This window comes from Lutzomyia longipalpis, chromosome 2, assembly GCF_024334085.1.
Source record: "Lutzomyia longipalpis isolate SR_M1_2022 chromosome 2, ASM2433408v1".
Taxonomy (NCBI): Eukaryota; Metazoa; Arthropoda; class Insecta; order Diptera; family Psychodidae; genus Lutzomyia; species Lutzomyia longipalpis.
Window position 1 is genome coordinate 4,980,310 of NC_074708.1, and position 25,361 is coordinate 5,005,670.

General features: G+C 35.5%; 2 protein-coding genes across 2 annotated transcripts in view; one reads left to right on the plus strand and one right to left on the minus strand.

The window, feature by feature from the left end:
- Nucleotides 1-25,361, plus strand: part of LOC129788711 (mucin-5AC) — a 1,053,002-nt gene that overhangs the window by 547,998 nt on the left and 479,643 nt on the right. The window lies entirely within an intron of this gene.
- Nucleotides 1-25,361, minus strand: part of LOC129788789 (max-interacting protein 1-like) — a 204,442-nt gene that overhangs the window by 14,226 nt on the left and 164,855 nt on the right. The window contains exons 4-5 of the mRNA XM_055825125.1: nt 23,939-24,053; nt 6,049-6,253 (exon numbers count right to left, since the gene is read on the minus strand). Coding sequence (XP_055681100.1) covers nt 6,049-6,253; nt 23,939-24,053 — 320 coding nt within the window. The remainder of the gene's footprint in view (nt 1-6,048; nt 6,254-23,938; nt 24,054-25,361) is intronic.

Here is a 25,361-nt window from a genome sequence, read left to right on the forward strand (position 1 = left end):
AATCATACATTTTAGGGCAATCATCGGTCAATCAATTATTGTTAATCAATCAGATTGATTATCAATTGACCATTACTGTGGTTCTACATTGACTCAATGTTGAACACAATAATTGATCAATTTTTGGCAAAAATCATTTACAGGGTTATTTTCCAATGAAAAACTTTTATAATTAATTCTTCTTGAAATTATTGGGCAGATCCTAAAAAATGAGAACAAATGTGAATAGACTCCTTTTATTTTTTTTTTGAAATTCTGTACAAAATAAGCAAAAAGCTCACACTTTTAGCAAAAAATTCTATGTTTTTCCAATCATATTTTTTTCGTGTTTTATACTAAAGAAAAAAAACCCTCCATGTTTACTTTTGTGAGTGCAAAAAAATCAAATCTCCCTCGTAGAACAAACATTAGTGTTTTTCTTTACTTTCCCACCAAAGAAAACTTATAGAGATTTTCTCATTCTTCACTATGGCTCCACATTTGAAGTATTTCAGGGGGGTGGGTTTGCTTTCTTATGGGGCGCTGTGTATGTGTGGGTGTAAAGGAAGAGCATTTGAAAAATTGGTAGCTTGGTCATCTTTAAACATGAAGCGAGAGTGAAAGAAAGAAGAAAAAAAAAGTACAAAGATTGTGGTGCGGGAAAATAGATGCGGTGAATGAGAAGCAACTATTTTCAGTGAGTTGCACACATTCACAAGATTAATGGCATTTTCTTGTGTGGTTTATAAATTAAATTTTTCAAAAATTGAATAAATCATCACACCATCCTTTATCCTTTTCTCCACGTCGTTTCTATGTGGCCACTTTATGGCCATTTGATGCACGGGGGTGAGTTGGGTGGGTGATTTAATAGGGTTGAGGCATATGAGGGATGGGGGTGGTGTATTTTCGCAAACGGACTTTTTCTTTGTTGCTCAATGTGGGGGCGGGGTGGAGTGAAAAGAAAACCCCGGCGCCTCCATTGAAAGAAATCTGGCAGAAGCAGGAAAGGGCTTGTTGAAGGGCGAAAGTTGCTTCTATGAGAAAATCTGTGAATTTATATCGGTCTCTGGCATTAAATACGACATGATAAGGGTGGAATTGCCATCAATTAATCTTGCTGTGTGTGTAGATATTTTTCTCTTTTCTCTCGCACTGTAAGTATGCGGGGGTAATTTTCCTTAATTAGATACAAGAGGTCTCTCTCTCGCTCTTTCCTGGTTCTAATTTTAGATATTTATGTATATAAATACTACCCATTTCAACCCTGAATGAGGGTAAATCCCTTCCTGTTTCTATTCCACACAAATTGTCATCACAGAGAGAGAGAGAGAAAGTGAAAAAAAAGAAAGGAATGTAAGAAAATACACAGAGAGACAAAGAAAATGGTAGAGAAAAGGGCTTTTCATCAGCACACATTCTCAACACGTAATCTTCTAAAAAGCATTCATTACTTTATAAGCTATAAAATGTGTGTGTGTGTGCGGTTTGGTCGGTAATAAAATTATTGCGATATTAAATCAATACATTTTCTCCGCTTTAGCTGCTTATCCACCGGGCAATCCTTATCCGAGCAAAGGTAACTTTTACAAAATATCTGATATTACTTGCTGGATTTTATTTCCCTGACGTCCTTCCTGATAAGTGGAAGGTTGAAGAGAAAATGTTATTGAGTTTACTCAAAAAGTCCATGGAAACTACAAAAAAAATCGCGAGTTTTTTCGAAAATTTACTTTTCTTTCGCTTTCCATCCCCTAAAAATTTTAATTTTCATTTCTTTTTGGGTAGCATTTTGTAGGGAAAAGTTATTTTATGATTTTCCTAGACTGGCCAGGCCACCTTTACGTATTAGGAAAAAAAAGAAATAAAGGATTTTGAAACTTAAACAAGACTTAGAAATTTAGGTTGATTAACTTAGCCTGATTATTGTGAAATTTTCATTAAGACAGCAAACTTATTGGGCAGGACAGTAGTGAAATGAAAGCTTTTCTCAAACTCCCTTCTTCCGGCCAGCCTTTAGGCGGTGTTTTTCCACCAATGTGACTTCATGTGTCTAAAAATAAATCACATGCTGGATTTTAATACCTCTTTTACCTCCTTCTCACTCATTTATTTCCCACCTTCTGTGAACCAACCCCTTTTGTTGTGTGCACGGGTAGAAAAACACACGCAAGTTTTAATGTGACTTTAACATTAATCAATTTAAAAAGGTGAAAAATGAGGTGAGGGACGCAAAAAGAAATAAAGATCATCGTACATGTGCGTGTGTTACAAATTTAACCCTCTTATGGTGTATTTTTTCCTCACTGCTTCCTCCTTTTTACACTAAACAGCAATTTTTAATGGTTCTGTTCCCTTTTTTCTTCTCTTCACGTTTGTCACGAGAAATAAAAGAATGTGGAGGCCAATAATTTGAATCGAAGGGAAGGTAAATTAAAAGAGAAAAACATTGAAAATGATAAATTGCTTTAGAAGGAATAAAATATGATTTTGAGGAGGAAATTTTTCTTTCACGAAAATGGGGAAAAAGAGTGATATCAATATTATTTTTCACATGTGTGTGAGTGAATTGAATCAACAAAATAATGTGCAATTTTGCGAAGTTTCTCTGTGACAAATGTGCCCTCAACATTACGTTGGGAGGGGGTGGTTATTCCTCAACATATTTATTAATGTTTACTCTTGCTTTAGTCTCTCTCTCTCTCGCTTTCTCTTCACAGAAGCAGCATGGTGGACACTATTATGAGTTTGAGGGAAAAACATGTCAAGGCGATGAAAATCAATGTTGGAGAAAATATTTTCTCACAAACCAACATCATTGCAATGTGCTTCCACCTACTTCCATGTATTAAAGTTCCTGCCACACACAATGAGAAAATATTAACAAAACTTCATGTTAACAGAGAAAAAACAAAGAAAATAAAAATAATTGGGGGAGTAGAATAAGGAAAGAAGAAAAGAATAAACTAAACTTTCATCCAACATCTTCGCCAAACCTTTCTAACTCATTCACACAATGCTTTTCCCGGAAGTATATAGTTGCATTATATAGAAAGAACTTTTCATGCTCTTTCGCATTCTTTTCTAAATCTTCCCCGGTTGAAGGCTTCAAAGAAAACTCATAGTTCTTTCTTCATGGGATTTTCAATTTGCGAGAGAAATGTTATTTTCAAAACGGGAAGAATTTTCCAGGAAAAGCAAGAAAGGATTTTTTTTTCAAAAACTCAAGATGAATGGATCTTTTTTGGAAAATTCAGATGGGATATTGTATGGAAAATTTGCAATGAATTCAAAATGTATAATATTGGTGAAAATGGGAAATTTCAATTCACTTTGAACACAACATACTATGTAGGATGTCCGTTAGATTGTTAGAGATAGAAGCTCGTAAGGAAGAAAATTCAAGGGAAAATCTTTAAACAATGTTAAATGATTGACAGAGAAAACTTCAAACCGGAAGCTTCCTTTTCATTCCATTTACAAGCTTAAGGGCAAAGTTCACCCAAAGATGAAGCAACAAAAATGATATTAAATTTAAATTAATATCTTACATGCTTCCCATACGAATTCTCAATTATTTCCATACGTGTACAAAAAAAAATTCAAGAATTTTCTTAAATAAAAAAATATTCCGCAGGCATTTCCCTTCAAGTTAAACTTCAAGTCAATTTCCCGGCATTTCCCTTGCGCGCTCTTTTCAATATTCCACTCACTTGTCCTCTCCCCGAAGAGATTCCATCAAATTCATCTTGGTCATGAATTTGTCTTATCCTCTGATCGATTTTTTAATCAAAAAATCCCCCCATCTGAGTTTCGCTTTCTCTTCACTTTTCATTGATATTCCCCCTTATTTTTTTGTTGGTTGGGGGAGCAAAAAGAAAATCAGCATTGGGATTTTTTCCCAATGCTTTTAAAGGCAAAGAAAAAAATTGTCTCCCTGATGATTCACGAGATATGGGCAGCAGGGTGGCTGCAAAATGAAAATATCGCCTCCACCGAGGGTTGGAGGGAGAAAATCTTTTGGCTAATTTTGTATTCAAAAACTCACTCAATGAGGGTGAAATTCTCTTCTCACCCCCATGAGGGAAAAAAATCTTGTTTGCAGCCCCAAACATTTTTTCATCGCTTCAATGAAGATGGAGCTTTTTCTTGCGCACAGAGGGGGCCGGGGGCTCCACCAAACACTGATATTGATTGATTGTGTGGAAAAATTGTGTGTGTTTGAATGAAAAAGAAAAAAAAAGACGTAAAATTCTTGCTAGTTTGGAAGGAAAATTCGCGCACAATTTATTTAATTTTATTTTGAATTTATGATTAATGATTTACGATTTAGGCGATTAAAACAGCATTGAAATAATTCCAAAGAAAATATTTTTAAAAATAACGAAATTTTCCTTTTATAAGGAGCACAACTGTATTTAAAAAAATCAACCGAATTAAATAGCTCGCAGATTTTTCCGTGTGAGAACTATAAAAGAGGCGACATTGCTGAGGAAATTCCTGGGAAGTGGGTGGCACGACAAAGACCCCAATGCTTGTGGAAGAAAATATTCTCAAACATGTACATTGCAAAGTTCAACTTGAGGAGCTTCCTGTTTTTCAAATACTAACCGCCCCCCGCCCACCAACCCCGTCTTGGAAGCAATATTTAGAGTGCGCGTGAGTGTTTTTTTCCTTTGTCAAGGGGGATGACATTTCCACATTGGTTGTGGGGGTGTGGGAGGTGATTTGGTGGATGGATGCATTGAAGATTGAAGTTTCTGGATGGGTGAGATATGGTGGCTCCATTCAATATTATGGTGGATGGTTGTATACATAAATAGAAAAGTTTTCCCGCTCCCCTATTGTCGGGGTAAAAGGAGACTCAATACACCATCTGATGGTGCTGAAGCTGGATAATTTGGTTCTTTGTACGGTACATTGAAAAATAAGCGAGAGGGATCACCAACTTTTTTTTCCTCCGTCTCTCTCTCTTCTGAACTCTCACCCACACCCCCGCGCCTAACCCCAAAAGGTAGCACATTGCAGGAAGAGAACGCGCGGCTGAAAAAAAAACCCCAAACCACGTATTTTATTCACATCATGTGAAATTCCATAACGACACATCCACCCTCTAAAAGTTTGAGGTGTATTCAGTGAAGCCCCACAAAAAAATATCTCAGCGCGTGTGTTAAGAGAAGGAAATTGATATTTTACCGAAAATTTTATTTGGTTACATTTTTCCTCCCCCCCTCCCCTACCCCCTCCGCCCTTTAAACTTTGTCTCGTATGACGTGAAACATTCACATTCAGTGAGTATATTTTGGCACCAAAGTCATTTAACATTTTATCATGCGACTACCATTTATGATGTTTTTCCTTCGAGGATTTGGAAAAAGTTTTATATGTGTACGTATTTTTGAACCACCCCCCACCCCCTGAAAATGCCCCAAAATAAAATGTTTGAAAAGACTTTACGCGTAAACGGGAGTTTGGGGGTGGGGAGGGGAAAATTGCTGCAAAACTCTCTTCTGAATCCTTTATCATGGCAACTAAATCAGGATGTATTTCAAGCGCGTTCAACTCAATTTAGGGGTGATTTTTTTTACAGTTCATTTGAAAAGTTTTCCCCAAAAAAAAGCTCAAAGAAAAATTGGCGGCAATTTATATGATGAATGGGCAGATGATAAATTAGTGAGCTGTTTCTTGGTTACTTTTTGCTTTTTTCTTTAAAGAGTATTTAAGAAAAGAAAAATTAGTTAAAATAAGATTCAAAAAAATATTTAGGCTAAAAAATTCAAAATGAGAAGAGAGTGTTTAACTAGGGGTGTTTATCTGGGGAATATTTGGACAATTATTCCGGAACTTTGCAGATTATTAGCAAAATATCATTGCAAAAAGGAGAAATATGGATTAAAGAAAAAAGATTTTCACCTTATTGATAATTTGAAGGGTAAACCGAATTAAACAATTAAAAAGAGAAATATTTACAAATTATTCCGAATAATTACAATTCAGAATATTCCTGTATTTTTTATTCAAATCAACCCCCTGAAATTCCAAAAAAAAAAAATAAATCTGAAAACTCACCAGATTCACTTATAGATGATGGTGATCCCGTTGATGTTGTTGAATTTGTACTAGAAATGGTTGAGGTTGAACATTCCGAAACGGATCTTCTTTTACACAGCGCCGCATTATATGTTAATTGTTCAAGGCGTCGCCTTAGAAATCTCTGTTCTCTACTTAATTGATCCCGATGAAAATTTTGCCGTCTATCCTTATCCTCCAGATTCTGCAATGATACGAAAAATACGAAAAATTTGTCCTCTTAATTGCTTCGTGACTAAATTAGTATTAAAACTGCGAAAGAAAAATACTTTTAGGTATATTGAAAAAGGTTTAGGAGATAATCATTTGAATTATGCCTTAATTACTTCAACATAGAATCGACATTTTGGCCCTTTTCCACTCACACCCTGTCCTGCGAATAATTATCTAATTCTCTTCGTTTTTTTTTTTGCTTCTACCGCTTCCACCAACGAACGATTTAAATCCATCTGTGAGGGGTGTAATGTGAGCACTAGAGATGAATTTAAATATCCTCCAAAAACTCTTGTAAGTCCAACCATTGAAATATTTTTGTCACAAAACGTTTGCAGAAGCTTCTCACATAGCAATTTACTCGCTCTGCTTTTTCGCTTTAACTTCAGACAACCCCTTAGGGATGGGGTGTGAGGAAAATCATCGCAACATCGTCCCAAAGAACACCAGCACGTTGGTGGGAGAGGGGCGGACTCAATGAGCTGACGAACCTCATCCTCTGGCCATTTGAAAGTCATTATCATCAGTGAGCTTTTCTTTTCCTCACCATACAACCCCTCATTTTGTCGGTTTGTGTGATTTGGAATTCCTCTGCCTTTTCGCGAGGCGTTCTCTTAGCCCGTCACAAAGTTCTGCTGCTGGTACATTGCTGTATTCAAACCCTTTTCATCCCTCCCACCTAAGCCCACCCCCAAAGAAAATATGGTTTTCTTGGGAAAAATACAACAATTTCGAGGGAAAAGAGGAACAAATTTGAATCAAATGAGCTTTTCTTGTGCGAGATAGTTCATTGTAGATATTCTACAAACATAGTAATACATAGTAAAAGAAGCTTTTCATACATAGAAATACACAAACTTACGACAAAGTAGGTAAAGAAATTAAAGTAAAAATGTTAGAAAAACCTTTAACATCCCGGAAAATTCTCAAATTTTCCACAAAAACCTCAACATAAAATTCATTTAAACATTGGGTATGTAATTCTCAAAACGATTCCGACCATAAAATTTAATTCATTTTATAGAATCTGCAAATAATTTCATGTCCCATGTTACGTCCTAATTTTCCCTTCAATTAGCCCTTTAGCAAATGAAATTTTATTAGTCATCCCCTTACTGAAGGATATCTATGTATATAGCATGGAGGACATCGTCATTTTCACGTTGAATATTTTCCACACCCATGGGGGATACAGAGAGAATGCTTTTCGTGGATTTACAAAGTCACACGAACTGGACTCTCTCTGTGTTTGCGTTTAATTACACTACCACGCTAAATTTTGCATTGAAACTAATTAGGAATAATTTTGAGCATCAGTGCTAATGCGCAGACATTGTTAGAGATGTTATTTTACTTTTTTTTTTTACAGAATTGGAGTTCTTGTATTGATTTTAATTAATTAATAATTATTTTTATCCAAATAAACGAATTTTGTATATTTGATCAATTTTATTTCACTTTTATCGCGTTTTTATAGAAATTTTCTCATTTTTCTCATCGAATTTCTATAAGAATTTTTATTTTTTAATTACATTTTCATTATTTCCTTGAAAAAATCATTTACAACCCTCTTCCAAAAATTTGGCTGCACAGTGTAATTTTGACGGTGGTGAGATGGCTTCGTTTAAATTGCGAGAGTATTAATTATCCTCGAAAATCAGATAATCTATTAAATTCAGGTGACTGACGTGTACCTTTCCTTTCATGCTACTCAACATTTTGCACCCCCCATGGGTTGATAAAATCCCTCACAGTAGCACTAAATCATCCACACATACACACTCCTTTTTATCCCTCTTTAATCCTCAATGATGGCGATTTCATTCATCCATCAATCAAATGATCAACACCCAAACTCTTTTTCCACTTTTATTATATATCTTTGTGTGCTTTTCCAAGAGAGCTTTTCACCCACCAAACGTTTCATCGTGGAAAAGCACACACACACACACCCTTTTCATCTTTATTACTCCAGCGCAACGAATAACGGGTGTAGCAAAAAAAATGTGCATTTTCCGGAGCAGGAGGAAAAGTTAATTAAAATGTGACACTATCCTTCAATTTGGCTCGAAAATGTAAATGCATGCAGAGAGTCAGAGATAAAGCAAACGTCAGACATGGGCAAAAAGCTATACATCATTGGGTGATATGTACATGGGGGCAGGGGATGAGTTGGGAGGGGTGGGAAAGCCAGCAAAACCCCAAAACATAACGCATGATTTCAAATTTAATATACAGGAGATAAATTTGGGATATTCACTGGCACATTCGACCACCAATGGGCATCGAAAATCGAATTCAATGGGTGTGTGTGGAATGGCATCCACAGGGCAGGCAGTAGGGGGGGTGGGAGGGCTTGTGGGGGGTGTTTGATGGTGGAAAATGCTGGGCAAACACATCTCCCAGCTAACACATACCGACAACAACTAATTAAAGTTAATGTATTCTATCCATTTAATCTTCCATGATTGGTTTTCGAATGTTCCGTTTCCTGATGTTCAATTGGATTTACATTCATTCTCACCCCATCCCTGCCATACCCTCCCCCCGCCCCGTCACATGGGTCATCCCCCCGGCTTTTTGGAATGTTCATCACCTCCCTCTCTCAATGTGTGGTCATCAACGAATACCCTCAGACAGGGCCCCCTCAAACCCTTTTTGATTTTGTAATATCTACTATAAGCCCCCCAATCTCTCGACAGTGGAAGGGGGTAATCAGCCTGCTTTTCATCCCCCTATCACCCTTTACCACCGAAATTCATGCAATATTCCATTCCCCAATCATTGACCCACTAGCTGGAATTATTTGATACAAGGGTTAATACTGATCAAAATTACCCCCAGATACATAGTTTGTGCCAGTACGTAGGGGAGACCGGAGTTAAAAAAGTCACTTAAGGGTTTAGAAAAAGCTCAAAATATCATTTTTCCCAAATACAGGGTGGCCAGGAAATTAGGCATGATTTTAACCGCGAATAACTTTTAATTGGATTGAGATTTCCGGAAACTTCTGCCGCCAAAAGATGGGTAAACTCAAAAAGTTTTATTTGCTTTTTATTTCAAGCCGATATCTTAAAAATTGGAGCCGCTAGAGCAAAAAACGTGAAAAGAAGTGTTTTGTCGATGAAAAATATACTGCTTTTCATGTCAAATTAACGCTTAATTGCCCATGATGGCAATATATGCTTTTACTCAAAAATATTCTTAAAATGTTTGAATATTTGGTCGCATAGAGTCAGGAAAGGCTTCTTAAATTCAAATTTAGTCAAATATTCAATTGATTAATGATCTTTAGATCATTTTAATGGATTTTGAGAAAATCAACAGACATGAAATCCAGAATATTTCATCGTTTTCCATACAAATGGTAACTTTTACATTTTTTGCTCTAGCGGCTCCAATTTTTAAGATATCGACTTGCAATAAAAAGCAAATAAAACTTTTTGAGTTTACGCATCTTTTGGCGGCAGAAGTTTTCATATATCACAATCCAATCAAAAGTTATTCGCGGCTAAAATCATGCCCTAATTTCCTGGCCACCCTGTAGATAGAGCAAAATGTTTAGCTCGTTTCTTTAGGAAATTTACTGCCCTACAACTCTTTCTCAGGGAGGGGTGGGTGAGGAAAAAAAAACTCTTTCTCAGACCATTTTGTTCTATCTAGCTAGGAAATATGATATTTTAGGCTTTTTCCAAACCCTTAAGTGACTTTATTAGCCCCGCTCTCCCCTATATATATGGCATTATCAATATGATTTTCCTCAGGGTTATGCTTTTGCGTTCCCTTTGAGTAGGTACCTTACAAAGGTTCAGAGCTTACGACGATTGGAAGAAGCCCACAAAGTGAAGCTTTAAAATTGATTTTCACTATTTACTGATGAAATATGGTTGAATTCTGATGTGAAATGCTCTTTTTTCCAAACAATTTTCCTACAAGGTTTTCTCTACAATTTTTTTGAATGAAAAATTAAAATATATTTTGAAAATAATGCCTAACTTTTCATTACAAAATCCTCATAAATTTTCTGAGCTTTCTGAGCTTTTCGCATTTAGGAAAGTAAATTGCAAAGAAGCTTTTGACGGTAAAAAAACTCTTTAAATTTAACTTAATTTCTTTTAAATGCATTTAAGTGCAAATTTCCATTAGGAACAGCGGCAACGACAATTTCATGTAACTCGTTAGCGTTAACTCAGTGCACGGAGTTAAGTTTCAAAAGTTTTCTCCTTTTCAACCCCCTCCTGTGTGCAGTGCATCCTCTCCTGTCGTCTCCTTAATTTGCTTCGTTCGCAAGATGCGGAGGATGGAGAAAAAGTTGCTGACATTCAAATTTTCTTCGAATATATACTGCATTTTCAAACGGCCATTGCTCCACGTGCTTCCATGTAAAATAATCTCTTTTCTCTTACATCCCCCCACTACCCTCTTATTTTAGCCTCTATATATAGTGCAGGTGCTTTTTGGGGTTTACATTATACATATTCCTTTAAGATTCATGCACATTAGGTTTTACTTTGCACAGTCTCCGCATACTAACCCAAAGTCACCCCACACTGTGGAGCTGGGGGGAAACAGCGAGGCGTGAGTACCTCAACATTTCCATATATAGCTTACATCCCATCCCCCGCTAAACATTCATCCACTTTGGGGGTGAAAAACCACCACCCTCTCGTCCTTTTAGGCGCGCATACATTTATACGTGAACTTTGAAAAAAAAAAAAAGAAATCTCTACTGGGATGTTTTCTGGGAAAATAGAAATAAGTCCATTGTGAGTAATATGGTGAAAAAGCTCTTATAAGCTTTTGTGCACCATGGAAGAGTATTCAGCAGAGCAGCAGTATGTATGTGTGAGAGGGCGAATTACAAATTTCTCTGAAAGCTAACATAGAATTCACTCTTCCCAACGAACGCGTGGGACTCATATGAACAATTTAGTTTTATGATGAACAGAAATTCATACAAGAAGAGATCCTTTTACTGAATAAGCTCCCGCAGGGGTTGAATAAGTCTTTTGTTGGATTCTCAAGCGCAGAAAAAAATTCATCACGGAAATCTAATTTTATGAATGAGTTTTACTCTGTTTTCTTCTTCATTTCAATTATTCCTCCTGCATGTGGGAACAGCACGAGTTTTTTTTATTCAACTTCTCTCAATGAAATTCAAATATGGTTTTTTCTTTTGCATGGAGATCTTTTACTGTGAAAGCTCAACGAGGAGGGATTAAAAAAATGTGTATGAGTTAGTTAATAAATTTGAGCTGTATTCATTTTAAAATTATTTTGTAGACAGAGGAGCATTTTGTTCAAAAAGAATATAGAAAGTGTAGAAGGGTTTAAATAAAATGTTTTTTTTTCAATTAAAAAAATTGAATTTTATCTAATTCTTTTTTTCAAAAAATTAAGCAAAGAAAGCTCCAAAAATGAAATCAATTCTTTCTCCATTATTTCTACAATTTTTAAAATTTATTTATTTAAATAATAGAGGGGTTGCCATTATTGCTGATGATTCCACTGATTATTTCTACATAATCTTTGAAAAGAAAGCTCAGAAAGCTTTCGAAAAATCAGTGTAATTCACATGCACAACCCCTAAATTCACCGTACAAATACACTTCCATAAGAAGATTAAAGCCAACCGCAACCATTGAGAAATAACAAAAGCAAGAAATTCTTCTTGCAAACAATGTAAAGCATTAACTTAAAGTTGCTGCACTCTTCATCATCCCACCCGAAAGTTTCTTCAAGAGAAATAAATAAGCACATTGCCTTCACACAATTAAATATATCATCCAGCTAAAGATCCTATTGTTGTGCTTTAGTCGAAACAATAGTATTTCATTCACATCGTCTCATTCTACCCTCCCTCCTTCGCTCTTATGACCCTTAAAACAATTCAATGGAGTGTGGGGGTGGAACTGGGAAAACTTTAGGGAAATTAATTGTTGGGAATTTAACCAGGAATTTACTTATTAGATTCTCTCTGCCACTTTCCGCATCCTTTCGTGCAAAATTTTCACAAAGATTTACAAAATGACGGAGCTTTTCTAGGTTTGTTGAGAAAAATTAATTAAACTGAAAATTCTCGCTATTTTGTTTAGAGAATTTTGTATCAATGGCAACCAATCCTAATTAGCAGGGTATTTCGGGGGAATTTATTATGAAGGCTTTTGGGCCCAAAAAGGCTGTGAAGTGTGGGAAATTTTCTCGTGAAAAAGGAGGAAAGGATGAATTTTAAATCTCTTCCAAAGGGAGACAAAATATGGCTAAAAAGAAGGGAGTTTTCGTTACAAATTATTGACCATTTCTTCTCTGACACCAGCAAATATGTAACTTTTTAAGTAAATAATTCACTCGGAAAAGTAATAGTTGTACCACCCCCGCAAATGTATGGCAGGGAGGAATATTCATGAATTGGGCATAAATTGATGAGATTTCCACAAAGTGTTCAAAAAGGTCCTTCAATCTCTCATATTACACAGGACAACCCCTCAGAAAGAGTAGAGGATGATCTTTTTTAAAGAGTAACAATGATTCAAAAATAAAGAAAATTATGAATTTTCCCTTCAGCCCACCCCATGGGAAATGGTTGCATTTGACGTAGATTAAATGTTTCATAAAGAACATAAAATGATTTTTGTGTGTGGAGGCAGGCGAAAAGTTCCTTCTTTTATACCATTTTTCTGATAAATAATTCCACATGGGAGTGAGATGTGGCTGTAGCGGAAAAGCTCCATCGTCATGGGAATTGTATGGTTGGGAAAAATTGAAACTGTCGCCGTCACACTTAAAAATTGTACATTCAAGCAATTTTATTCCCATAACAAATACATTTTAAGTGTATTTTCGTGCGATTCACAAAAGAACGAAAGAAAATTCTCCCTGGATGCCAATTTAAATGACAGACAGAACAAAAGAGGATAGCTGTGTGACATTCACATGTGATTGAGAGCTAAAAGAAGAAAATTTTGAAGATTCCTTTTCTCGATAGGAGATGGGAAAGGAAATTTCATTTTTCCGAGGAGTTTCGAGGAGGAGGTTTTATGGAATATTTTCCTCAAGTTTGGATTCTTTGGAAGAATTTGAATTAAGTGTCTTGGAAGAAAATGATTTATGACGCGTAAATATGGAGTAGAAAATGTTTGTTTTGCAGGAAAAATGTTTAAAGTTTTTTAAGAAGCATTTTAGGAATGAAAATTTTTGGGAAATTGAAGGATATTTTTGAAAAGAAAAGATCCAAAAATATTTAAAACTTCCAAAAAGTTTCATTTACTTGATTACGTTTTAAAGAAATCTAACAATCTATTTCCAAAATCTGAATAAAAATTTTAATATTCAATAAAAAAAAATAAAAGAAAATTTATTTCCAGAAAGCTCACGACCCTGAGGAGGCAACAACAAACATAGTTAAAAGTTCACAAAACTTTCAAATTATTCTGGGAAAGATAAATCTTCTTCCAAAGATTCATCAAAAATTTCAAAGTTACAACAAACATCATTCTGTGCGTCAGAAAATAATCCCAAGTTTATTAAGCAAAATGTAGGTATATACTGAAAGCTCATAAAACTTACTCAATTCGTTTTTCTCGTGGATTCATCCATTTTATTCTAATATTTTCTTTATGTGAAATTTTCACCTTCTCTTCCACCCACATTTGTCGCGCATCTTGAGAGAAAATTTGATGATATTTTAATGCTAATGAGACCCCACAAGAAGAGATAGAAAAGCTCCGATAATTTTGGTTAAGCTCCTTAGTGTGCTATAAATAGAAAGGTTCTTGTCTTTTTTTTTCTTGCTTCCATACACTTTGCTGAAAGATTTGATGAATGATTTTTACAAGTTGTAAGCACCCTGTGGGGGTTTGTGGCGGAGAAAAATTGCCACAAGGCACGTTTCATGGAGGGACGATACAACAACAAAAATTCATTCTGTTTTTGGGCAAAAACTACACCCTCCTTCTTCATCTCACCCCCGGAAAAACGTCCACGATGAGGCCACGAATTTATTTATTGCGGTATGTGATGTCTGTTCCTTTTTGTACACCATTTTTCCGTATCATCTCCACATTTGGACATTGATATAGTGGATGAACACCATGTGGGTGAACTTTTCTCACTTTTGAAGAAAGCACAAGGATGGTACGACGATGGTGGTTTCTCATATCATTTTGAAGGACTTGGTTCAGCAGTGTGTGTGTGTGTAGAGAAGGCTTTAAGGACACAGCACATACGGCTATTGAGGGATAAGGATAAGGAAATAGAATTGGTGCTTTTTACGATGCCAACTATGAAGTCATAAACTCAATGGGGATAGTGTGTGGTGCTTCTTGAATGACGGACAGGAAGGAGGAAGCCCCGAAGAAGAAGCAAAGGGCTGACTGACTCAGGGAGATGGTTGTGTGGACCGAAAAGGAGGAAATGATCGTACACCAGAGTGTCCGATATAATGTTAAGAAATAAATGCTATGCGGGCTCAATTGGGTGGCTTCTGGGCATAGGCGGTAGTGGTGGAGATGGATGAAGAAATTGTGGGTTGTCCCCTTTGTGGGGAATCATTCCTTCCACATATATAGTAAGCACACAATTCCAATTCATACATTATTATTACATGCGAATGGGGATAGAATTCATCCTTTTCGACTCTCCCAAACCCATCACAACACCCCCGCATTGTCCACATTGGGACTCCCCACAGTTCCATGCCTCATCCACCCCACCCTCTCCACTCGTGCGGGGCTTTCTCTCTACCCTTGGCAATTCATCGTATTGAGATACGGATTAGAACCATTATTCTGTGCAATTCGATTCAGTTGGTATTGATGAAACCATAGAAGAGAGTTGAAGAGGAAGGAAAAAAAATAATTAGCGCACTTTTTCACAACACAGGAATTTTCCCTTTCTCATTTTCCCTTCTCTCTCTCTCTCACCACCCCATCCACTTTGCCGCTAGATTCTCGTTAGCTCCACACAATCACATTCATTTCGGCAACATTGTGTGTATCATTGATTCACAGAGATGGAAAATTCCTCTCGAGATTCATTAAAATTATTCCCTTCTCCTTCTTCTCTCTTTTTTTCTTCCTTTGCTCCAGAATCCATTCATTCGGAAATTATAATGTCAGAGTGTGAGATGTGGGTGAGAGAGAGGCGAAGATGAAGAGAATGAGAGGAGATGGGGGTGGAAAATATGCGAAGAAATTTCCTGGAAATCAAGCTGAGGTGATTGACTTGGGAAATGTAACAACAAATTATGGAGAATCAGAAGAATGTTAGAATTCAATGAAAAATAACTTTGTTCAAATTTTCCTTGCACTGAGGTTCTACCCTGTAACCGAACAGTAGCCAATAAAATTGATTTGCCAATCAGGACTTTTTGATTCAGATTTCTTTCTTATTTCAATTATTTGTTTAAACGAATTAAATTAGAATATGAAGCTTCAACCTTGAAAATTGATTAAATTTTACAATTTCTTAAGCAAATCATTAAATTCAAATTGAAAGGGAAATGTTGTGCCCCTCCAAAAGAAAATTCAACACGAATAATATTTTCGATTTGTCTTCTAATCTCTATATAATTTTTACATTCCATTTCCTCCATCGTCACATTACGATAATTTAGCATTTTTTTTTTGCCTGCGTGTTCCCTGTGGGAAAGTGTGGAAAAATGCTTGGAGAGACGACAATTTTGCTGACAGTGTAGTTTTGCTATTATTGTTTGCCATTGCAAAGAAGAATCCACATACAAAAGTATTTCTCATAGAGATAAGAAGGGGACTTTCGAGTTACAAATGTCCCCTCTTTAGTTTGAACTATGTTACGTATAACAATGGAAGATCTTGGAACTTTCTTTTGTGCTTATGGCAAATTTAAGAAAGAAAAAAAAAAGAAGAAAAGAGAGTATTTATGGAAGAAAAGATTTTCATTCTTTGGATGAGTTTAAGGATTATTTAAGGGTGGAATTGCTGAGCTTTTCGTTCAACATGGATTTGAATATTGAATGATTTTTTTATTCTTAATTTTCAGGTGAATAAAAAGTCTTAAGAAACATGGAAAATAAATTGAACTTTCAGGCATGGAAAGCTCTGCAGCTTTTAGGAAAAGAAAATCAGCAAAACTACCTCAATTGTACTACATAAATAGAAAGTGTTAGAGCTTATGAAAAGCTCCTAAAACTCAATTCAAAAATATTCCGTTGAGCGAATTATCTAAAAACAAATCATTCCAAATAAACATTCTAGTACTTCACTTGAAGAACAAAATTTTTTCCTTTAAAATTTTCCCATTTTCCGTATTTTTCGTTAAAGAAAAAAAAAAAGATACACCTTTGTCATGAGAGAGAAGTCCATGAGAAATGGGAGTAAATATTGTGTAGTAAAATGCAATTTCATCTACCAAATTTTTCTCCCCAAATTCATAATCTTATATACACAAACAGAGAGTTTCTGGGTGGGTATTGGGAGGTATGGGACGAGAGAATGTTGCAAAAGTGGAGTCGTTTTTTCGGGTGGGCGAGCGAAAAAGTTTTGATTGAGCGCCGAGTTTCCTGATGTTGTGAGGAATGAATTGTATATGAGAAAACTACATAAGGAACTAGTTTTCTTCCTCAATATTTTCTTCTCTCTTTTCAAGGGATACCCCTCCCTCCCTCCCTATGTACGCCCACTTCTTCATCTTCATATCCCCCTGTCTACCATCTCCCCCCAATCTTGCCGTTCAACGTGCAAAACCCAGAGAAGCCTGTAAGAAAACATTATACAATTTCTCACAGAGTGATGGTTCCATAGGGTGGTACAGCAGAATCCCCAATGGGTTTCTCATATATGTATGTATGTTGTGTATATGTATGTTGGAGTATTGCTCCTTTTTAAGGGCGGGAGATGAATGGCGTTTGAAGCGAAGAGATAGCTTTTCCGCGGAAATACTTTATCTGTGTATACCACCTCACATATGTACATACATATCGCCTTCATTTCCCACCCATTGTGTTGATGCAATATCGAGGAGAGAGATAAAAGTCGCTTGTTTTTCCCATTTTATACCACTCTTGCGTTGCCTGGTGGATCCCACATGGACTAATGTTGAAAAAGAGATTGACTAAAGGGGAGAATTTTCCTCATTTTCCTCTCCCAACTGAAAGGAAAATCAATAGAAGAAACTGAAGAGTCTTCTTTGAAAATTTTCCTTTTCTTTACGAATCAAGAGACACTTTTTTTCTCAGAAGAAATTTTCACTTTGCTGTAGAATTTTCCTTCTCTCTACAAATCAATGAACTTGAGAAGAAAATCTCATAATTTTCCTTAAATAAACGACAAATGGGGTTATCATAAAAAATATACTCAAAGAATGATCAACATATTGATATCAATCTCATGCCATCACTATCACAATGATTTTTTACTCATCCAACAACAACGTACACCCATAAAAAGGAAGAGAAGAGTGTTGTTGGAAAAAAAACATCCATTTGGTGGAGGATTGAGGATAAATTTACGATTGAGAAAAATATTTGCCGTACAACGGGGAAGAAAGTAATTCGGTGTTGGGGAAATGGGAGATAAAATTTCCATTTAATGATTATTTCGAAAATGATGATGTTCATTATGAGCAAATTGATAGGATAAATAGAGAGTCAGAAGGAAAAAGGAGAGATAATAACTTTGTTCCATCATTTCCAACTGTCTTGTCTCTCTTTGTATTTCTCTATTTTTTTTCCTTCTTCACCCCCTCCGCCATACAGCTCGGCATCCTTGTCATCAAACACACCCATGACGAATTTTTTATTGCCACGGGTTACATTTTGTAAGGAAGTTGTATATAAATACACATCCCCCGTCGCCCTATAAGGAGTGAGCTTTACAAATGGTGAGAAAGTTAGGTTTTACAGGCAGGCAGTGAGTGAAGAAAACTGCGAAAGCGGGGAAGTTATAATGTAAAACAAGGAGGAAAAGTTTCATTCAATCTTCCTATGGTTCTTTTCAAAGAAAATTATTACTTTTACTATATAACATTTTATTTCACTTCCACACCCCAAACATTTGCCTTTGTTGCCCTTTTCCACATCTTCTTTTATCAACTTTTATATTCCATACCTCCCTTTTTCCCTCTCTGAAACACACCCGCCATTCACTCTATGCTGTATGTCCTTTTTGCGTCTCTCCACCCGCTGAGAAAAACACGAGAGAGAGAGAGAGAGCAGAAGAAGAAAATATATACAAAGTGAAGCATTTTGCAACATAGCCACAAACATGTATAAAACATAAACTCCATTTTGAGATAACAGAGAATTAATGTGAGTTAGGTGGTTTCCTCCAAGAATTTTCCTTTTCAGAGAATACTATATATATATATATATATATGGGGAAAAGGGTGAATTTTCATTTTTGCCACACTGCCTTTCCCTTTAAGAGCAACCCCATCAGGCGTTAAGAATAGACTTTGCTCTGTTTTGTCATAAGCGCGTGAATTGATATTTATCTTTTGCTTATGGGAAATTGGAGAGAAATCTTAAGAATTTCTTATAAATTTACATAATTTTATTAGAACCGTGGAAAATGAGAAACTGAAATAACTTTTTAAAGTTTTCCTTTAATGTAAAAAGAATTCTCAGTCAGTAATATTTCAGTAAGTTAGATCAGCTGACTAATCTTTTCCAACTGCCTTAACTACTTGTCACACGTCGTGTAAAATAATCGTGTAGGTATTATACCACTGTTTAACGTGTTAAAAAAATAATTTTTTAATTCAATTTGCAAAAAAACAGCGTTAAAGCAAAATATTATCATAAAAATTGGTAGGTGCAATAAATTGTTATTTTGATGAATAAAAATTAAATTTTATCATTGAATTTTCTGTTAATTGCTTGTTAATTTTCTACAGTCGTGTCTACGTAGTAGGACCGTCGTCAAAAAAAGTTCTCCGCAGTAAAACGGCTTCAGAATAAGGAAATTTGCCTCCAGAGTGGGACAATTAGTACTATTGGAAAAGCAGGATACTAATTGTCCCTCTCTGAAGGCAAATTTCCTTATTTTGAAGCCGTTTTACCGCGGAGAACTTTTTTTGGCGACGGTCCTACTACGCAGACACGACTGTAATTTTAATCAAATTTATAAAAAAAAATCCCCCTGATAATTGAATTTAAAAAAATCTATCAATTCTTTTAAAAAAAAATTACTGAGAATTTTTTAAAAAAATAAAATTATATAGATATTGTGGATATTGTATTTTAATTCAATCAATTAAGCTTCAATAATTTAATTAAAATGTCAATTTTTGCAATGTGCACCCCGAATATGGTTTAATTACCCATTCTTTTTGTCTATTGAAGCTTATGGCTGGCCTGTGATGAAGAGCTACAGCTGTCGTATCAATCCTCAGGCTCAAATGAAACTTTCCATCGGTGAATGAGTAAAAAAAAAACTTCTCAAATTTTCTTTCCCACCACCCACTTGAGGGGAGTTTTCAAAGGGTGGCATTACACTCTTCCAAATACAAATTTTCCACCCCAAAATGTCCTTGTGCCAAAGTAATTTCATTATCTCGTGTATTTGTGGTAAAAGGAGCGAGTTTAAAATTATCTTTTTTTTGTGTCTTATATGCTGGCAATCAGGGTGAGCTTTTTGTGTAGTAGGAAAAGCTCCATGGTGGAATGAGGGAGGAACAAATAAAGCTTGTCCATTATTCGAGTCGATTGGATCTGACTCAAGTTGGCCACTTGCTATCTTTTTTTCTGGGGGGTGCTTTTTCCCAGCAACAACTTCCCCTATTGGATGGCCTATAGCTTCCACCCCGGAAGCAAGATAGCGACCAAAGGATGTTGTACCCAAAAAGGGGTGTTTTTTAAGCGATTTACCGCCTGAGTTGCCAAAGTGCAAGCAGAAAAAGAACTTTTTAGAAATACAAGCATTTCTCCATTATTTTTAATTCACCCCACAAAGGAACCCTCAAGGTACGGGGGTCAAGCTGAATATGTTGGGCTATGTGAGAAGCAGGAATATCCCAAGAATATCTGAGTAACAAGATGTAAAAATGCGATAAGTACGCTGAAGAAAACTTGTGGGTGTGTTTGTATTTTAATCCACAATCTGAGGCTATTAAATGGGGTGTATTATATGCTCCAAAATGGGCTATTTGAGGGGTGAGTTCCAAATTCACCCTCACACAGTGAGAGAGGTGAACCGAGAGTGGGCGAAGAAGTAACTTTTATCATCATTGTAAGTGTATCTCTAACTATGCAATCTTAAAAGCAGTGCAACTTCCCATCTGATGCCATCCACCATCGTGATCGTAAATTCACAATTTTATGGTCTTTGACAAACTTATCTCACTCAGAGAGAGTGAGCGCAACACACCACCCCCGCATCAAAGAACCTACACCCCCACATAAAGTCACAACGACAGTAATGCATTTTACTCACTGCAAGTCACTTTCATCACGACTTCCCCTCTCTATTTTCATCCCTCAATGAGCTTTTCTGGGGGAAACATTGTTCAATCAACATTGTCAGATGGTGGTGGGGTGCTTAACCCCGGTGCCAGCACAATGCATTCACATAAACCCCAGAGCAGTGACACCAGCATATTCTTGTTACTTCATCCACGCTATGTACGTTACATAGATTGGGAAAAAAGCTCTCTCTACATAAAATAGTTTGGGTGTACTATGTGAGAAACTTGCAAAAAGCATCCGCCTCAAGGGTTAATATTTGCAGTGAAAACATATAGATTATATACATACATATTGCACTATGTATCCCCAGTCAATGAAAGTAACAGAAGGATATTAAAAAGTCTGTTTGGATTGGAAGAAAAAAAATCCCTTTGCTGACGGAGAAATGGAAAATAAATTTCCCTTTCGTTCATTGAAGGGTTTTCCTCTTTATCTGCCTTCAGGGGGTGAATTTTTAGAACTATGTTGATGAATATATTTTCCTTTAGCTCAGTAGAGAATAAAATGGATGAATAAAACTCAAAAGGAACTGCAAAAGGATAAATAATTCTGGCATTAGTGACCCAATAGAACTCACAATCACAACATTTTTAGCATGAAAGAGAAAATTTAAAAAAAAAAATCAGCAAATAAACATCCCCTAAGCTCTACTTCTTTTCAAAAGATAAATTACTAATTAGTTTAACTTTCAGCATCGCACACAAATAAAGCTCAAATTATTTATGGTTAAAAGCATTTTGCAGAAAATGAAAACCTTTGGCGATTTGCTCAAAAGGAAAAGCACACAAGGGGTTGGTATGATTGATGTCACATCAAACGTTTCAACTTTTCCTAATAGAGGGGTGCGCAACAGAAATCAAAAGAGGAAAAAAAATGCAATAGAGAGAGAGAACGAACTGCACCAACCCTTTTTTACACCGAAAATTAATTTAACATTCGTGTTCAGGTAAACTTTTCAACCATGTTGCAATTTATCCAAAAGAGATCGGACGGTAGGGTTGGGGGTGGAGTGAGTCCCAATGGAGGGCTTCTACATTGCAGCAATATACCTTCTGCATACAGTGTATAAAATATTGATGGTTTTAACGTGTTTATATGCATGTTGGTAGGGTGAAAAAATATTTATTTAATTATACACACACACATATGCTGCAATGGAGACTCTAAAAGTGTTGCATGTCTCATTAAATTTTCCAATTTTCAACTCTACACAGCCCCATCTGTACACTCACCCACCATCACCCTATTAAAATTACCTTACAGGTTGTTTTTTTTCCAACCCTCATATAGTGCACTTCCATTGCACTGTATATTTATATACATATATTTGATACGTTTGCGAGTGAAAAGGTAAATTATATTGCAATAAAAGTCACGAATACGTCTAATTTCCCACCCCTAAGCACCTGCCATTCACCCCCCATACATCATTTAATAATTTAAAATTAAAAAATGTGACTCTGAACCGTGTATAAAATTGCGACAAAGGGTAAATAGTGCGATAAAAATGCAAAAGTGCATTGACTTGCAATGCCAACAGGTACAGTATGTGCTAATCAAGATGCACTAGAAGTTAATATTTTAGTTGGGACTAATTCAATCATGCCTTCACCTAATATTTACGCTAAATTCTACTGTCTAAAGTCAAATTTATTTTAAAGATAATTTTTTTATAGATTAAAGACTTGTAGAATACTCGGAAATTATTTTATACACCATGTGTAATAAATAGTAATTCCTGTCAATAATGCTTACCCGGCTGGACTATGCCTTTTGCCATATTTTCTTTTCATTTTCACGACGTTTGTTTTAAATCAATAATTTATGTCGGCTGGGTAATTGCCAAAAAACAAATATTTCTTTACATTTTCTACAGCAGCGTAGAAAAAAATGTAGATGTATCAATTCTTCCTCTCCCAATAGTCAATTATTCTTTGACACAGCATAATACAAAAAAAATCATTATTAAACAGAGGTGTTTAGGAACATTTTCGACTTACTTTCCTGATAGATGGTCATTATATACAAATGCAAATCGCAATTTGAAACAACCTTTATCATATTTCTTTTAATTTTTTTGATTAGAAAATTATGAGTTACGATAAATGTTGTTTCAAACAGCGAAATACCTTTTCTTGTGTTGCTGGTGTAAGGCAATAAAATTGCGCTTAGTTGATTGTAGACAGTCGCTATGTTCCTATGAGTTGATTGAAGATTGTTGATTGCTGCGTGTTGATGGACGAAAGTTTTGTTGATTGTTGCGGTTTGTCTTCAGTTTTTTATCAAGTCTCTTTGAGGGACTGATTTTCGATCAGTAGACCTCTCATTTAAGCTGTGAGTTTTTTTTTTAAATCAAAATTGATTCAATTTGTCCAACATGCTAAATAAATTGTAAAACTTCTAGAATATTTGGAAATTTGTGCAATTTTGAAGCAAGTTCTGCTGACCGAAAATTCTTTTTCCCTCAAAATAATGTTTATTCTTTTTTTGGAGCTGGAATATTTTTTTCTATTTAGCATGCATCGGATATTTATTATTCTTTTATTTATTCTATTTTCTTTTTATCAAAAACATTCTCATCATGCAATTTTCTTTTAAAAGCTTTTCTCGATTTTTAAAGCACCTTTACCGCCCCATGGTGTTGTATTTATTTGTTGAAACATGATTGAAATTAATTTTCATTTATCAAATAAATAATTTTATTTTTTTTGCCGTGATAATTAAAAGTCAATATGAAAAATTATTTAATAGAATTAAAAGTTCTGTATCAACAAAGCTTAATGGCACATTAATTAAAATAGCTGTATATCAAAAATTTGTTAAGTAGGTTCTATCGCTGTGCGGATAAAACAATAAATTTCGTCATAATAATTATGTAGGATTGATTCAATTAATTTATATGCGCTAAATTTGGAAGAAAAATTTCAATTTTTCAATTTAATTTTATGAGTAGGATGGGTCGCCAATGCCAGAAAAAGGGGAAAATATAAAAGCTACTTTCTATTTGATTTTCATTATAGCAGAAAAGTACATAGCACAGAAGTTTTCCCATGAAAAACTTTTATCGTCACACAGTTAATTGTATATTATATGTATAGTTTCTCGGGCTGTTTTACTGCATTTTCCACCATTTAAGGGGCTCGAATTTTTGGGGATTATATAAACAATTTTACACCATTCAGTGAGAAAAGGGACTTGTATTTAATTGGTATTTACCTTAATAAATCGCTTCGCTTTAGTGAGAAGACCTAGTGTTGTGTGTCGTGAGGCGTCCGCCCCCAAAGGTACTATGTCTTTTAATCTCTCCAAACAATTTCTTAGATGCGCCCTCCTGGAAAGACAAACAAAAAAATGCAACAAAACATTAATCAATAAACTTCCTAAATCAATACTAATTTATGGTTTTGTTACGCGTTTGTAGCACACATGGTTGGAGTTCCTTTGTGTACGACATATTGGGAGGAATGGGAAGCCCTATCATTATACCCTCTCTTGTTTAACCCGCGAGTGGAGTATAAAGAGAGGAAGAGAGAGGGAAAATGGGGGAAAATGAAGGAGAATAGGTGCAGAAGGTATTACATTGAGAATCTTGCTATTCAATTTAGCTTCCATTAAATTCTATTTGTATTTTAGTCTTGATAATGATGTGAGAGGCGGGGGTGTTTGACGGTTCCACCTTTTCGCTTTTCACCTGGAATTTCCCGCTAAATCCTTCCATTCCTATTCACCTTGCTTCGTGTAATTTCTCTTTCCACCTTCATTCTCATTCTGAGCTTTCCAATAACATTGATGTGTGTCCAAAAATTCAGCAGAAATGAAAATTTTTGCTGAATTTTCCTCCTGATGAGTTTATTCACCCAAGAGTTGTTTAACATTCGTACTTAGATATGTATAATACATAATTTATAAGTTTCTATAAAAGCTCAATAACTTAGGGACAACTTCAGCATAAAAAAATAAATAGATTTACCTTCTCAAGGTTTTCAATGCACTCAATTCGTTGTAATTTCCACAATTTCTATTATAAAACACCCTTAAAAACAAGCTTAAAAACAATCGACCTCTTTAAATTTCTCAGAAAAGAACGTTAGCTTGTCTACAAAATAAATACGAACGCACGGTATTTGCTAGAATTTTAACGATTTTAACGATCATTTCGCAGAACACACGCAAACTCCCTGCAGAAACTCTCTTCAATCTCGCTATAATTGTATCACAATTATAGCCCTCTTTCTAGGGTTTTCTTTCTATTTTTATTTTAATTCCCGCAATGACTCTCCTCCCAATTCAAAGGTTCCTTAATGCTCTTTAACCCCCAAACTTCCCCCCAAATATGTTTTTTTTCTAACAATATATACCATTTAACATTATCGTTACTACCTTTCACGCATTGGGATATTTTTTGTTGTACTCCACTTCCTCGAAAGCAATGCGGTGGGGTGTTAAAATAATGGCCAGGAAATTTTATGACATGGTCACGAATGAAGGTAGCGCAGGGGCAGAGAAAAAAAATTAATTGGACCTTTTGGAGCTCAACTTAAATAGTTATTTTTATGGGGAAGTGCGATGTTATTAGTGTGCTTCAATAGCACTTTTACCACCCACTCATCCCCCTTATAGCTCAAACTCTACAAAAATC